Source organism: Cheilinus undulatus, linkage group 1 (assembly GCF_018320785.1).
Source record: "Cheilinus undulatus linkage group 1, ASM1832078v1, whole genome shotgun sequence".
In the NCBI taxonomy this organism is placed as follows: Eukaryota; Metazoa; Chordata; class Actinopteri; order Labriformes; family Labridae; genus Cheilinus; species Cheilinus undulatus.
This window is the reverse complement of record NC_054865.1, coordinates 41566410-41583820: the sequence shown is the minus strand read 5'-3', so window position 1 is coordinate 41583820 and position 17411 is coordinate 41566410. Positions and strand designations below refer to the sequence as shown.

General features: G+C 40.2%; 1 protein-coding gene across 1 annotated transcript in view; it reads left to right on the top strand.

Moving 5' to 3' along the window:
* Nucleotides 1–17411, top strand: part of rasa3 (RAS p21 protein activator 3) — a 67607-nt gene that overhangs the window by 25120 nt on the left and 25076 nt on the right. Inside the window, exons 3-5 of the mRNA XM_041788649.1 lie at nt 2898–3001; nt 5658–5752; nt 9321–9397. Coding sequence (XP_041644583.1) covers nt 2898–3001; nt 5658–5752; nt 9321–9397 — 276 coding nt within the window. The remainder of the gene's footprint in view (nt 1–2897; nt 3002–5657; nt 5753–9320; nt 9398–17411) is intronic.

The window sequence follows — 17411 nt, the reverse complement described above, 5'->3', positions numbered from 1 at the left end:
TTAAGGTTTAATTCCCAGGTGTCAGGGCACATGCTAGCATTAATGGTGGAAATATCAGATATACCAAACCACACTACAAAGAAAATATTAAAAAGTTTGGATTGTAAAGCATATTGTGAAAATACTAGGGATGGCCCAATACCAGCACCGAGTATTGGTGCCAATACTAAGCCAACACACCTTTATGCAATATTTCTTTAAACTGATATATGTGTCAAAATACCAGTTTGTTACTTTTTTTTGCAGCGGGGTTGTTAAGCTCTACAAGTTATCCAAACATTGAAGTATCAAATTTCTTAGAATAGTTTGAAAAAAAAATCCTACTTCCCTTATTTTTGTGTACATTTTCTTAGTCCAAAATAGAATGACATAAAAATAATCACTCATTCCTTCAGTACAATTCAAGTCAGATTTGCAATACCCTGACCAGTCTCCCAGTCTCTGCTGCAGAAAAACACCCCAACCACATGATGCTGCCACCACTGTTAGGATGGTATTAGACAGGTGATGAGTAGTGCCTGGTTTCCTCCAGACATAACATTTAGAATTGAAGCCAAACACTTCATTCTTGGTTTCATCAGACCAGAGAATCTTATTTCTCACAGGATGAGAGTCCATCATGTGTTTTTTTGCAAACTCCAAGAGGACTTCAATGTGTTTTGCACTGAGTAGAGGCTTCTATGTAGCCACTCTGCCATAACCCCATCAGTAGGAAGCTGTAGTGATGGTTGTCCTTTTGGAACTTTGTCCCATCTCCACACAGGATCTCTGAAGCTCAGAGTGACCTTAAAGGTTCTTGGTCATCGCATTTACTAAGGCCCCCCTTCCCTGATCACTCAGTTTGGCCAGGTGACCAGCTCTTGGAAGAGTCCTGGTTGTGCCAATCTTTTTGTGTTTAAGAATTATGGAGGCCACTGTGCTCTTGGGAACCTTCAGTGCAGCAAAAACAATTTTGTAGCTTTCCCCAAATCTATGCCTTGCAACAATCCTGTCTCAGAGCTCTGCAGGCAGTTCCTTAGACCTCATGGCTTGGTTTTTGCTCTGATATAGGCTGTCAGCCATGAGACCTTCTAAAGAGAGGTGTGTGCCTTTCCTAATACTTTCAATCAATTTACAACAGGTGGACTCCAGTCAAGGTGAAGAAACATAACAGTAACAATCAAGAGAATGGGAGGGACCTGAGCTAAATTTAAGGTGTTTTTTTTTTAAAGGGTCTAAATACTTAAGTCAATGGAATTTTTGTTTTTTATTTCTGGTAAATTTGCCAAAAAAACCTCAGAATTTCTGTTTTCATACATGATGAAGGTGCTGTATCAGTTTATAAATATTCAAAATGCTTGACTAGATTGTGATATACATTTTCTTTCACAGGTACAATACTTGTTTATTGTAAATATACCAGAGTTATCCAAAAAGATAGTTTCAATCTGCAGTTTCTGGCCAGATTATGCCACAGAGGGACTAGGAAAAAAAATCCAAAAAAGAGCAGGCTACATCTTTCACTGAAACATAACTTAAAACTTCATAAAGGAATAACATGACAGCGCTAGCGCAAGCATGTAGGTAGCCCAAGGCATGATATACATAAGGCATACGGGAAAAAACAACTTGCAGCATTTAGCATTAAGCAACTTGTGGATTATTTTGGCCTCCCTGGGTCACTTTTGGCCTGCCAAGACACAAACACAGCATTTGAATAGAAGTTCACATCAAAGAAATATATATTTATTACCAAAACAGGTCAAAATTGAACCCTGGACAACATGAAGGTTTTAAATGCTGCATAGGATGCTTGTTCCATCGATGCATCCTCCCTTCCATCTAGCTCAGTCCATCTGTGTCTGTACTGAGCAACAGAAGAACTCAGTAATTGTTATCAGCCGGCCCGAGGGCTCAGCTCACAAGATCCTCATTGAGTTGATTTCTGTGGTCATCATTTACAGTAGGTAGCACTGAGTGTGGCAGCTGTTGATAATCACAAACAGGCCATTTGTTGCAGAGTAACACATGATTTATGGCAACATGTACATACATATGGTCGGTAATTAAGTGGTTGATAAACAACAGCAGCCATCTTGGAGCAAAAATGTGATGCTAGCATGACAGTGCAAGTCCAGTGTCAGCCAAAATAAAGCTGATTTATAAAAGGCAAGAAAAGGCATCAGTGACAGCAGAATGACACTAATCAAGTCAGAAGCAGAATAAAGGAGGAGCTGGGGTGGAGGACAGATGTCAAAAAGCAGCTTGCAGAAAGAGCAGCGAAGCATAGCCATGCTAGAGCAGCTTAAAAAAGTCAGCATGAGTGCCTTTAGCAAATAGCGTGCTTAGAGACAATCAACTTTCTGTCAGCTGACAAGGGCTTGCGTGTGATCAGCTGATCTAAATTATATGGCAGCGCTTGACTCTGTGGCCTGTCTGAACGAATGCTTTATGCCATGATTTTTGAAACATTGTTTTTCATATTCTGTCTGTTGGATTGAACTCAAAAGCCTCTTTCAGTAACCTAACGGCTGACGTCACTACAATCTATGGCACACAGAACACTGCACTCTTCTGCTGGCTCCACTGATCCTGTTCTCACTTTTATGCCTTTGTTACTTAATCCAAAGACAGCACAGAGGACAGATCATCATGTTCTCCCTGACATTCATTAATATCACAGCTTTAAACAGCTCTGTGAATAGATCACACTAGAGATCATGAGAGGTATTTCCTTTTTAATACAAAATTTTATTTTGTTTACCTGACAGTTCAAACATCTGCTTTGTCTTTCCAGCATTCATTCATTTCATCTTAAGACAGCTTTAACAAAATACATTCATGTCTCAAATAAAACCACCCTTTAGACGAGAGGAGTGTCTAATCCTGGTTTCCTGTTTGTCTGCTCTCACCCTTAGTCCGTTTTATGGAGAGGACTTTTACTGTGAGATCCCACGGAGCTTCAGACATCTGTCCTTCTACATCTTTGACAGGGATGTCTTCAGGAGGGACTCCAGTATCGGTGAGTTACCAGCCGCTACACCTGTATAGATCCTTTTTGAAAAACACTGATAAAATATTCTATAATGAGGACATACTAGTATCAAGAAAAACATGAAAAAATAATCAAGCATTTGGAATCTGAACAATTTCTCATGGTTAAATCTTCGCTGTGTTTTACATTAGCTAGAGTAACATATCCAGATCCCGGGCCTGTTTGGTGCATGTGTTCCCCCACTCTCTCTTCCCACACTTTCTCTTTCTTGAGCTCTCCTATCTATTGAAGGCAAAAAAGCCCCCCCCTCAAATGAAAAAAAGAATACGTTAAAGAAAACATGAAAGCTATTTCTGAAGACGATTTGTTATATTAGAATCACAATTTTTCCTTTTTTGCCTCATTTGTTATTTTTTGTTGTTGTTTGTAGTTTGTCAGTGTTCAATGAAAAGACTAATCGGACTGTCAGATAGCCTGTTTCAAATATCCGTGACATGATGGGATATATTTCACATCCATCTCGGCAACACTTCATAGATGGTGTCTGGGATGGGCAGACCCTGATTGGATGAACATCCCTCAAATCAAAGCTTGACAAGCAGTCTTTAATGTTGATTGCTGTTATTGAAGCCAGTTGGTGAATTGAGCTCTTGCTTAAGCTTGTTGGTAGAAAAGCATAAACATCTTTTTCACCAAGATTTCAGTTTGGATCTTAGAATACACAGCAAAATTAGCACAGTTAATTAAACTAATAAAGGGTTAAATTTAATACTTTAAAAGTTTTTGATTGATCCACACTTCATATAATTTAGTTTAACTACACTTTTGAAAGTGTTAAATATTTTACAATATGGCAAAAACTTCTGCAAGCCAGAATAAAGCAGAGAGTCATCCTCATAGCAAGGTAGTGCATACTGATGAAGAATATGCCCTATGCATCCTTTGGGACAGTGGTTCTCAACTGGTCCAGCCTCAGGACCCACCAATATCTTTGATGATGAATTGCGACCTAAATTTCCAAAATATTTCAAAAATGCACGCTTATTAAATACAAATGTTGCACTTAAGATCTTGGGGGAACAGAATTTATGATAGGAAAAAGAAAGGGCAAAACTGGCATGTTTTACATCCCCTTGCCCCATGATAATGTGTACATTAAGCCATTTTTTTCAGAGATCTTGAGAAATTACTTCATTATCTTGGTAAAAGCAGCTTTTTCATTGCAAGAAAAAGAGATCAATGAGTCTAAATATTGATAAGAAATTTACATTTACCCATTATCACAATGAAACAGAGTAAAATAAAAGGTATGCACATGTTATTCAGACTTTTGCCACCATTTTTTTCAAACAAATTCCCACTTTTGGGTCCCGACCCACCAGTTGAAACCCACTGCTTTAGGAGCACCTTTAGTCACAGGCAGCTGCTCTAACTCAGTGGATGTCTTCACTCAGGGTGCAAATGTGTCTCACATCAAAACAGCAATCCACCAGAAGCATTCAGCAAAAGAACCTCCAAAGGGTACTATATTCAAACACAACTGAACGCTATAAATACATCTAAACACACTGCCCAGGAGCATGAGGGAGCTGAACTAACACTGGTCAGATATCACTGAAGACCATTTTACTCAGAATGGACTTAAAATTACACATTGGAAATTAAACTCAACCTTAAAATGTTAAACCCTGAGATTCCAACACTCCAATTTTTACTGTGTACAAAAGCTGTTTAGACTATCGTGTAGTAAACAAAAGTTGAAAAGCACAACAATATTGTACTATTGTAAATGCAGTTACTCTGGTGTTAAATTTTACTTAAGTAGAAGTAAAAGTACTGATTTCAAAATGCACTCAAAAAAGTACACAAAAACACTACTCATACATTTAATGAGTTACTGTCAATCCCTAAACTGCAAGATAACAAACATGAAATCTGACAAATTCATTGGCTTTGCAAGATTATGAGATGACCTTTACAACTGTGGACACACAGTTATCACTCTGTAAGCTTAGAGTAGTCTAAAGACAGTCATGATGGGGAAATCTGTTGTCCAGTTTTCATTTTAAAATCTTCAAACAATACATTTAAAGCTAACTTTTGAATGACTCTCACATAACTGGTTAATTCCATAAAAAAACAGTTTGATCTATGTGGTAGGATCAGTTTTCCCCATGGTTTTCTGTCCTTTTTCAATGCTGGGTGAAAATGTTACAAGAACAATCCTAGTAAACTTGTCATTTTAAAGGTGTTTGTTTGTGTGTGGCAGGATGTTTTTAGCTGTGTTTTGGGTGTGCCATTTTCCTGTTTGATAAATTTAATGATGAGTTTGCAACCACCAACAGAAACTGAAAAACTTCTCACCATGGTGTGAATTTTACCTTTAACATAATCACAGCTTCTGTGAGTGTTTCTTTCTCTGTGTGTTTGTGGGGGTGTGTTTGTGGGTGTTGGGACAGATTGGTGAACTTCTTAGTTTCAGTACAGATATTACTGGTTCATCTTCAGGCCACTCATATTGCACTCTGGGAGTGTCTCTGCACCTGGTGCCTACGTGCTTTAAAAGAGATTGATGATTGTTAGAGGTCTTTTTTTTAAATGTATATTTTACACACCTCTGAACATGTAGGCTCTTTGGGAAGATTTGAGCTCATTTGTCTTTCTGTGTTTTTTGTGTGTGTAGGCAAGGTGGCAGTGAAGAAAGAGGACCTGCAGAAATATCACGGCAAAGACACCTGGTTTCAGCTCCAGCCTGTCAGCGCTGACTCAGAGGTGCAGGTCAGTACGGAGAGAAGACACAAACACGCACACAGACAAATGCCACAAAACACCCAGGAAAATAAAAATCCCTAAGTTTAAACAAAAACCTGACATCTCGTGCTTAACAATCGAGCCATTTTATTTATTTTTTGAAGCTTTTTTTTTTTTTTACAGATAGTTGTGGACATAATGTTTAGAGCCAGTGAGATATTCAATAAAAATAAACCACAGTAGCAAAAAGTATTAATGTTTTTATTGCTCTGGTATTACAGATTCATTTATTTTCATTGCTGCTCTGCCAGTATTTGCTTAGCTTTAAAGTATGATACTAGTCTGCATGATCATGTTTCCACCAAAGCAGAACCCAAACAAACACTGCTTGTGTGCACCTGAAACATCCGAGCTGCAGGGTCAAAGTCACTTGCTGGATTTTCTTTGTACCTGCTGTAGTTTTTGAAATGATTTCTAATGCACAGCACTCGTGTTTAACAGCACCAAGGTTATCGAGTAAAGCTTCAAAACTGATTAAAAGCACTTTGCAGATAGGAGATAGGACAGTGGATAACTTTAGAAATTAGGGATAGAGCAACGGAACTGGCCTGTAGAAAAGGACAACAGTCTCTGTGCATGGGGTGAACAGGCATAACCACTAGGCTACCGGCACCCCATATCTGCTCTTTTTTAAGGCTAAGATTTATGCTCACTTTGGGCTAATCACTGTATTGCAGCCTAGAAAAGCACTGAATTGTTTATAGTTGGATATTGATGTAATGTCACTCTAGCTTTTAAACTGGCTACAACAGCTTGCACTCTTCTTGGAAGGCTTTCCACAAGATTTTGGAGTGTTTCTGTGGGAATTTTTGCCCATTCATTCTGTTGTGCGTTCATAAGGTCAGGCACTGATGTTAGACATGAAGATCTGGCTGGCATTCTCCATTCTACTTCATCCCAGAGGTGCTCGATTGAGTTGAGGTCAGGGCTCTGTTCGGACCAGTCAAGTTCTTCCACACCAAACTTATCAAACCATGTCTGTATAGTCCTTGCTTTGTGCACTGGGGCACAGTCATGTTGGAATAAAACAGGGTGTTCCTCAAACTGTTGCCACAAAGTTGGAAGCATAGCATTGTCCAAAATGTCTTGGTGTGCTGAAGCATTGAGATTGGTCTTCACTGGAGATAGGGGACCTAGCCTAAACCCTAAAAAACAGCCTCATATCATTATCCCTCCACCAAACTCAGACTTCCAAACAGAGAAGCATAATTCATCAGTCCACAGAAGATGTTTCCACTGCTCCACAGTCCAGTGTCCATCTGGTGCTTGGCATTGGCATTGATGATACAAGACTGACTGCAGCTGCTTGGCCACATGGAAATGCTTTCCATTAAGCTCCTGCTTCACAGTTTTTGTGCTTACATTAATGCAAGTTGTAGCAAGTTGCTGCTGTTCCTTAATGCTGCCACTTTCTAATAATATCACTTACAGTTGACCGTAGAATATCCAGCAGGAAGAAAATTTCTCACACTGTCTTGTTGCAAAGGTGGCATCCATCACTGCACAGCTAGGTGCTTGATTTTATGCACCTGAATTCAATAATCAATAGGTTTGGCCAAATACTTCTGTTCATATAGTGTATATGTGTTTTTAATTTTGACATTGTTCTATGTAGTTTTTGTGCCTTGGTTGTGTTTGCCTAAACATAACTTGCATTTGTTCAAATGTATCCTCTTGGAAAAGCTCAGTAAATATAACAGAAAAAGGTGAAGGCTAAAACTGAGAGAGGGATCACAGTTGAGTTAATAGACAGGCTTTTTGCCAGGTGACTTACAGCCCACCTCAGCTCCAACTGATACTCAGTTGACTCAAAGTGCATTTGAGACAACATTTCCAATATGGCGACTGCTGTTGTTTGGCTTCAGGATGACCCTGAGACTGTGATCATGTTTTTATTCAGTCTATGAGTAATACCAGGTCATAAAAAAACATGCTGCTAGTTTGGGGGCATATGTTAAGACTAATCATAGCCTTTTTGTACCCATTTGCCCATTCACAAATTTTTATTCTAGCTTTCAATTTGACCCCTTTTTGAGGAAATTTGCTAAGCTGGCAGTTCTTCCAAATGGTGTGATTATCTTTTCTGCTTCACATACATTCGGCCACATCCTGAGGTCAAAATGAAACAGGAAGAAAAGCATGTTTCCTCAATTGATAGGCAGTAGAGATAGCACCTCCTTTTGGGTTTTCTCAACAACTTATAAACAAGCTAAAATATTGAATAGTGCATGCATGAATTTTTAAAGAAGGACTATAAAAAACCCTAGAGGTAGAGAAAACTAGCTTTACTTTGGTAGTACTTTTACTGCAAACAGTCTATCTGTGATTTATAGAAGATGTCGAGTAATCAGGCTTGGAGCTGTTGCGTGCTCATGTGATTATTTTCTTCCATTCAGTATTCAGCAGTCTCACTCACCCACACACATGCACGCACCGACAGGAATGCATATGCCCAGTTCATAGTGTCACATGCACTCACAGACACACGCTCACAGTGACAGACATTGGGATCCACAGCGAACAGTAACATCTGCAGACAGATGGGTGTGTGTAGCCCTGGAGCAGCGATCTGAAACAGAGACACATTCATCCGAGGAGCTGGGGAGAGGAAGGATGTGTGAGAGAATGAGAGTAAAGAGAGAAAGCAAGGGAGATGGATCAAATGAAGTAGGAAGATAGAGTGTCTCTCTTCTCTTTTCAATAGAGGATGCATTGTTTGGCCTGTGTGCACATGTGTAAGTGTGAGTGTGAGTTTGTTCCCCCCTGCTTGAATCGAGTAGAAAGAGAAACGCCTGTGAGTTTGCATACTGATGCTGCTAATTAATGGAGCTTTTCTAGACAGCTGCACCACCACACTGTCATTATGTCATTAATCCAATCACTTCCAGGGTAAATAACTTCAGCATGACTTCAGGCTTCCAGCGATTTTCTTTCAGTGTTTCTGTTGGTGGAGGAATGCCACTTTTTCATGGTTGTGCCTTTTTGTTATGTACAAGGTAGAAACATTGTTTTAACATGTATAAATTACTTTCTATTGACCTAGAAAGTTGTTACAACTGCTTCGAGCTGCAACATTGGCTCAGCCAGTGACACAAACAGCTGAAAGTAAAGCCAAAACACCTCCACAAATCTCCACTGATGCAGAATAAATCAAGTCAATCACTATAGAAGATGCCATCTTCACATCAGTAAATGATTTAGTACCAGTGCCTGGTACAAATCTGTTTTGCCTCTAAAGCCAGTTTCCCTAATCATGAAACATGTTCTGAGGATAATTATTCAAACAAAGATAATACCAAGGATTATATGCATCACTACAGGCTTTGCTGTGTTGAGTGACTAATGGATGCGGCCATCTGCTTGAGGTTTTTCCAAGCTGATCTTCGGCTACCTACCACATATGTCACTGTCTGCATGGTAGACACCTGCAATATAAAGATTCTGGAATTCCCATGGATACATAAAACACCTCCAAACATTTAAAATTACAAGAGCATGCAATTAAAGTGTCTATTTTGGTGATTTTTTTTTTCAGGGAAAGGTGCACCTGGAGCTGCGTCTGAGTGAAGTCATCACAGACAGTGGAGCCATAAACCACAAACTGGCCACACGGTGAGACTGCACAAACGCTCAAAAACAAACACCTTTGTACACTTTGTGTTAGTCACAACTCTTGTTCCATACATGTGGGTATGGACTAAAAAGAATGGCCAAAGTTAATGTAGAGAGTTGAACTCATAACTTCCTTTTCTGCCACTTCCTACTATCACCAAACTTAATTTTCTACCCTTCTGAATGTTTTTTAATGCTTTTATGCCTTTGTCTTGATTGGCAGATGGAGTAGGAAGTCAGGGAGAGAGAGTGGGGAAGAGCATGTGGGAAAGGAGCCATGAGTGAAACACAAACCTGATTGGCCCACTCCATATATGGGGTGTGACCCAAATGCTGTAACCAGATTTTCCTCTTTTTATAGAAAAAAATAACATTTTCAGTAAACACAATCTCACTCATTGTAAAATGTATTTAACTCACTGGATCAAGTCCAGCTGTACTTCTCTGTCATCCCAGTTGATTCTGGATTGACATAGGAGTGCGTCTTAGCCCCTGTGTTCTTCAGTACCAGTACTGGATAATTGGGCAGGTAACAGGGGCAACGAACTGTGCAGTGTCATTTTGCAATACCCAGATCCCTGTTCTGGACTTTGCTGATGATGCTGTGATCCTTGCGGAGACTGTAGTTGTACTTGTTGGGGCTCTTAACTTCCTGAGTGAGAAGGCCGCACAACTCCCGATCCAAAAAAAAGATCCAGGAATTAAGGGGTGTCTTTGATACTGCCATTGAATCTGTGTCTGTGATTGATGAGAGCATGGAAGTTGTAGGAGGAAGTTCACCTCCCTTGGCAGCGTAAACCATCAATCCACTGACAGCAAGGCTGAGATCAACCACAGACTTGGACTCAGGCATGGGGGATTGGTTTGCCGAGAAAGACAGTCTTTCGATCCTTGGTCCTTCTGGTCTTACTATACTCTTGTGAGGCCTGGACATTGACTGGTGGCCAGAAGTGCCAACTGGACTCCTTTGTGTCTAATGCAGATGTGTTCAGGAAAGTGGGGACAGGGAGGGTCAACTGCCTAATGCAATAACAGCAGCTGCGCTTTCCTGGGTCTGATCCAGTAAAGCACAATGCGTACTGGGTGCCGAGGACCTAGTTGGCTGGTCCAGACACAGGGGGCAACTGCGTGCGTCATGGAGGGAGCAGCTGGGGGTGCACCTGGAGAGACTGGGCATGGGTATGGGCCTGGCGCAGGGCTGGATGATGGACCTGCTGGATGCTGAACCAGCATTTGTTCCCCTACCTGACCTGTCTATACGCCTTAAAGCCACACTTACTGTAAGACTTCTTTCAAACCGTAATACCTCGAAAGCAGTTGGATGAATTTTATTAAAATGTTTGCAAAATAAATCCAGATTACTTTGGTGATTTTGGATTATTCTTTCTAGAGCTGCCATTAGGTCAAAACTTGGTCCTGACAAATGACCAAATCATGCAAAAAACTAACTTTGCAAATCGGATGGATTGGCAAGATTCAATGATTGTCATCAGGTGGGTCTATCTGACCCATGACTGGACAAATCGGTGTCATGTAAGGACAAAGAGGCAAGCTATGTGTATAGTTTAGCAAGGCAATGGTGGCAAGTGAAGAGATAAGCATAGATGCAGCTGTAGTGGCAGTTTTATCAGAACCTGACAATATTTTCTTATTTGAAGAAGAGCAGAGAACCATGCTGGAAGCTTTTCTTGGAAGAAAAGAGGTTTATGCTCTCCTCCTGACTGTCTTTGAGAAGAGTTTCATTTACCAACTGGCTCTATTGATAGTGAGGAATAGAATACGGATGTGACAACTGCCTGTTCAGCTCATGTTAAGTAGTTTACTTGTCCGTTGTGGTGCATTCCTACTACATCATGTGTTTTGTTTCTCGGATTCGCTCGTGACAAATATGGTAGACAGAATGTTTGTCCAGTTACCCTCTAAGGTTTGTTGGGAAAGGCTCTACCCTTCCCTAACACTGTGTATGGGTTGTTGCCCGGATGGATGTGAGATATATCCCAAGTCATGGATATGTGAAACCATCTAACACAGTGTGAGGTTAGCAAAAACCTGCAATAAGCTGCAGCTACACTCTGTGTTTGTTTGTTATGAAATTAGGATGCTTACTCTGAGCATCTTAAGAACCAAAACTGATATTTTACTTGAAATAATGTTTCAAAACCAATACAAAACTTGTGTTTCTGTCCTGCCCAGCTCTGCACAAACATTTTGTGTCACTATGTTTCAGATAAATGTTGCTGTTTTTAAATTTCAGGAGCAAATTTTGGTTGTGTTTTTACCCTCAGACCCCCATACAGAGCAGGAATTGAAATTTCTAACAGCTTACCATGATTTTCAAATCATTTTTATTGTAACTTTAGGGTACTTCAATCTTTTCAGCTGAAGGATTTTGTCAAAGCACTGTATAGTGACTTAACTGAGGTGACGTGCTTCAGAAATCGCTCAGAGGTGCATGGCTTGTTTGAAAGCAACAGCTTTGACCATCTGAGAGCTTTCTTTTAACAATGAATCTGTTTCTGAATGTGTGAATCAATATGTTGTGGTACTTAAGCCATCAACTCGTAAATCTGCCCCACTAAACAGTCTCTGTTTTGGTTGCGGTGTTAGTAAAACAAGTCTATGCGGTGTGTGTGAACTTGAGTGTTTGCAGAGGATCAATGATATCATTTAGGCTGGATTATTCTGTGTGTACATGTGTGTATGTGCTTGTTTGCTCCCGAGCTTTTCTTCTGTAACATGCAGCAGTGAAGTCAGATGATGAGCCAGCGTGGCTGCGTTCCCAGAGCGCATTGTGGGTAAGGAGCTTAGAGCAGGAGGTCATCTAGTCAGATTTCTCTAGGAAGACACATGGACGAGGGAGACGGAGCTGTGTCCATTCAGCTTTAAAGATCAAACCAACCAGCTGAAAGAAAATGAAATCTTCACATCCTCTTTCATACAGAGGGGGGGCAAAGTCAAATAGGCTTAGTTTTAGGTAAACTGACAAAATCTAAAACAGTATTACGATTCAGGGTCAGCAATTACAGACAACTTTTTTTTAATTGAAGCTACTTATATCCAACATGCTGAGCTTAATTTGGAAGGGTATGATTTACTCCATTCATTTATGAGATGGAAATGTTATGTTATTTGTATAAAGTTGCCATTAAAATGATGTCTCAGTATTTTTTAATTTGGTTGTACGAACATCGAGTGATTTCAGTGAGTGTTGCCCTTTCAAACAGGATGCACTGGAGGAATCTAGGCTACTCAGCAAAGCAGATGGGTAAACTTTCTTGGCGTAATTGAGTGAGTTTTTGGTGAAAAAGACCCAAAAAACAACACTCGCTCAACTCAGCATATCTAATCAGCTGTTTTGGTCTGTGGGCTTTAACAGAGACAACTACACTTCCAACAGCTGACACAGTGTTTTCATTGCGCAAACATATTGTGGTGACTGTGGCTTGTCTATTCATCAGTTGTTAAAGGGACAGTCATGAAATTACTTGGATGACAAATTTCTATTTATCTCTCCTGGTCAGGGTCAGTTTTTCCAATTTGTCTTCAAAAAGTTGTAGAAGGTCCATAAAACACAATCTTTCAGTAAGGCAGGGAACTCAGGATGAGGAGTGATGCAGGCTGTAGGCGTCTGTGAGCCGCAGTCCTCGATCAGAAATGTCCAGAAGAAGTGTTGATAAGTTACACTAGTGACAGCAAGAGCTCTCTTTGTGGGACGGGCTCACAGTTTTCACACCTATACCCGCAGGTAACTCTGGGGTCCTTCCTTCTAACCAGTCTCCACTTAAGTGTCTCTCCTCTCTCTTTTTTCCTGCTGAGTCTTCATATGTGAAGTTGTTCCTCTGTGCAGGTTTACACAGGTATATGGAATTTACCCACTTATTTTAGTCTACATAGAGTATGCCCGATTCTCAGCCCCCTCTGGAGCACATCATTCAAGAATATGATGCATTTTTCCCAAGGATTGTGAAGGCATGATCCACCTTTCTCTGCTTCTAATTGGCTAGTACCTATCATTGTCTTCATTGGGTATCAAGGTAAGCCGGTCAGAGGCAGAGTAGGGCAAGCTGTATTTTGCATTTCTCTAGGATATCTTGCAATGCAAAGAGAATTAGTGGTGCTACTTTCTGTCAGCTTTCTTCACTCATCTTAAGTTCATAAAGATCCTCACTACCTAGGATCAAGCAGTTGAGTGTCAGTATGCAAATACAAAAGGCCTATTTTAGGTGTGTCAAGAATGCAAGAGTAGTTTATCACACAGGCAGTTTATTCTTCACTGAATGGGCCACTGAAACATCAGGGAGCATTTAAAATATACCAACTTTTGCAGACCAACACTGTGACACTAGGAGTACCAGAAGCCAATATTAAATTGATTGGACACAATGGATAGTGATCTGTTAATGCCACATTGTTTGCTGATGGCCGATATTGTCTGATACCCACAATACACAGATGAATCAGTGCATCCATAATAAATCTATTTTAAAATAATGGAAAGTGTAAAAATTTATCAAACTGGGACTGGTATGCTGCTGAGGAAAGAGAGGAAAAAATGACGAGACATAAGCAGCCCACAGAGTTAACACTGGAAAGTCTAAATCAACTTGAAGAAATCAAAAAGATGGGTGATTAAAACACAGAGACGTCCTTGGATGGATTTAAACTTTGAATACTTCCCTGCTGATGTTCTGAACCTGAGTCATGTTATCAGATTTTCTTCAGCTTATTATGGAGATGTTGAGACTATTTAGAGAAAAAAAAAATCAATGGAGTTGTCTTCAAAAGTATCTCAAGCCTAATTATTCACACGACATGCATCTCAATCAAATCACATGACTTGAATCCTCCTAATTTAGTGGTCTGCTGAAGCTGCAAGATTTCCAGCCTCTTCCTCTGCTCTGTTATTGCCTGCTCTGTCCTGAATCAGCACTGTGCTCTTGCTTTCAACCCACCTCCACCCCAGCATCTCACCTGTTGGCTCTGACTGGGGGGTTTAAGATGTTATCACATCACTCCTCAAATACTGCATGTAGATTAAATCTGTGAGGAGTGGGGAAGTCGGAGCCTGATGCCAAACTTGTTATGTTATGACGCTATACATCAAAATACATCTTCCACCACTGGAAAATGCCATAAATCAGGCAGAAATGTTTGACATGTCATGACTGAAACACAGTTACTTTTGAAAGATTTTCAACTCCCTGTTGTGATTAAATTTAAAATTTAGATAAATTTTCTTGCAAGTCTCCAGCAGTTAATCATCAATTACAGTGAGTCATAATCACATCTGCTTTTTGAGCCTGATTTTGGCACCCTAATGACATTTATTTCCCCTCTTGTTCAAAAGAAATTGTTTTTGACAGGATATGTGGGCTGAGAGAATGAAACAACCCATTAACCTAATATGAGTAATGTCGACTAAAACAAATAAGTCTGCTTCGCCACCGCTGTCTGGCATGTCAGCACCCACAGCAATGAAGAGAGAGAGAGGGCTGGATAGTAGGCCAAGCAGGGGTTATATAAACAAGCTTACTGGACAGGAAGCGCTCTGGCATTAGCGATGCTTAACCCAGCCCACTCCTTATTCCTTATTAGGAACCTGTGTGTGTGTAAAACTGTGTGTGTGTATGTGTCAGTACAGTTGTGTGCTGATTTGCTGTGTAATTTCCCATGCGGTGTGGTGTGAGTAGTGGTGCATCACCATGACACACAGGAAGTGATTCGTCCTGCTGGGTGTCCTGTCCTGTTTGGGTGCTAATCCCCTTACAGCATGATGTCATCGCACAGTCGTGTAAAAGAACAGACATGGATAGATAGATAGATAGATAGATAGATAGATAGATAGATAGATAGATAGATAGATAGATAGATAGATAGATAGATAGATAGATAGATAGATAGATAGATAGATAGATAGATAGATAGATAGATAGATAGTTTTATTTATTAACCTTTGATCGGTCTTTTAAAGTGCAGGAATTAAATGTTTATGTGCTGCAATTTGGTTTCAGTTGTTCCTTTAACTTCTCTTCATTCCTGTCAGAAATGATCCTGCTGCCAACATTTTCTTTTGCCACTAAACTTGTGGTGTAATTAGTGGTGCTCATGGTTCCTTCACTATTAAATCCAACTAAAACAAGACTGTCACAGAGGGGGAATTTGTTTTGCTACCAAGTAAAAAAAAATAGAAATACACAGAAAAAACAGACACATAGACACTGGCATTGAAATAAACATTCATTGAATTATGAAAGAAATACATTAAGTCAAACAGGACATTAAGCTCAATAAGAATATCATTAAAACTTAAACTGAAACCCTTCATAAGTCATGTGGGTCACCATTAGAATTCAGTAGTTTGATGGCCTGAGTAATAACAGACTTAACGCCCGTCACAAGTGCCATTATGAAAAGTCATGAAGTGGCGATAGTGAGTCAGATATGCTGGGAAATGTGTTTCAGGGAGCTGTACTTTTGATTTTGACCAGCGAATGGATAATTGTATTTCCCACATCATTATAATTCTGAACAGATATTTTGTCCCACCTTTAGACCTTTTGCTGCCCCATCACCATTTTTGTATCACTCACTGGATGCTGGTGTTTTAGTCAACAGTTTTGTTCTCGGGGTATCAGGGAGCAATAAAAGTAAGAGGACACAAAAAAATAGAATCAACTCACTCAATAGGAATATCAGTGACTCCTTTAAATAAAGTGAGGGTGCAGACAGAGAGAAACTTGTGAAGAGTGGACTGAAAGAGGCGTTCTCCTTATACATTCAAAGCTTTGATGCCTAAGTAGCCATCCACATACACACATACACTATATGGACAAAAGTATTTGGCCAAACCTGTTAATTATTGATTTCAGGTTCTTCAATAAGACCTGGTGCCACAGGTGTAAAAAAAAAATGGAGCACCAAGCCATGCAGTCTACATTTGCAGACATTTTGGATCACAAATGTGTCGTTCTGAAGAGCTCAGTGACTTCAAGAGTGGTACTGTGATGGACACTACCATTGCAAAAAGAGAGTTTATGAAATTTCATCCCTTCTGGATATTCCACAGTCAACTGTAAGTGATATTATTGGAAAGTGGAAGCTTTTAGGAACAACAGCAACATGCTACCACTGGCATAAGCACAAAAACAGTGAAGCAGGAGCTTAATGGAATGAATTTCCATGGCCAAGCAGCTGCATGTCAGCCTTACATCACCAAGTCCACACACCAATACTCGACTGTAAGGAAGTGGAAGCAGATTCTGTGGAGTGATTAATTATTCTTCTCTGTTTGGCAGTCAGATGTCAGAGTCTGGGTTTTGCAGATGTGGGGGGAATGTTACCTGCCTGACTGCATTGTGCCAACTGTGAAGTTTGGTGGAGAAGAGATAGCGGTATGGGGCTGTTTTTCCAGTTTGGCCTAGGCCCCTTATCTCCCGCCTCCAATCTTAATGCTTCAGCATACCAAGACATTTTGGACAATGCTATGCTTCCAACTTTTTGGCAACAGTTTGGGGAAGGGCCTTTTCTATTCCAACATGACTGTGCCCCATTGCACAAAGCAGGGACTATACAGACATGGTTTGATGAGTTTGGTGTGGAGTCCTGACCTCAACCCCGTCAAGCACCTTTGGGATGAAGTAGAACGGAGAATGCGAGCCAGGCCTTCCTGTCCAACATCAGTGCCTGACTTCATAATTTCTCTTGAGAATGAATGAGCACAAAGTCCCACAGAAACACTCCAAAATCTTGTGGAAAGCCTTGCAAGAAGAGTGGAAGCTGTTATTGTTGCAAAGGGGGAGGGTAACTTCACATTAGAGTACATGTATTTGAATATAGTGCCATTACAGTCCCTGTTGGTGGTCGAATTCTTTTGTCCATATAGTGTATATCCTTCTTTGTTCAGGATTAAATTAAAATGTCAAAATATGCTCATCAGACTGTGAGAAGGCAATCAGTAGTTCTCTTTCTGTGTTCAACTACTCATCAAGTTCAAAGTAACAAGTAAACGGGGTCA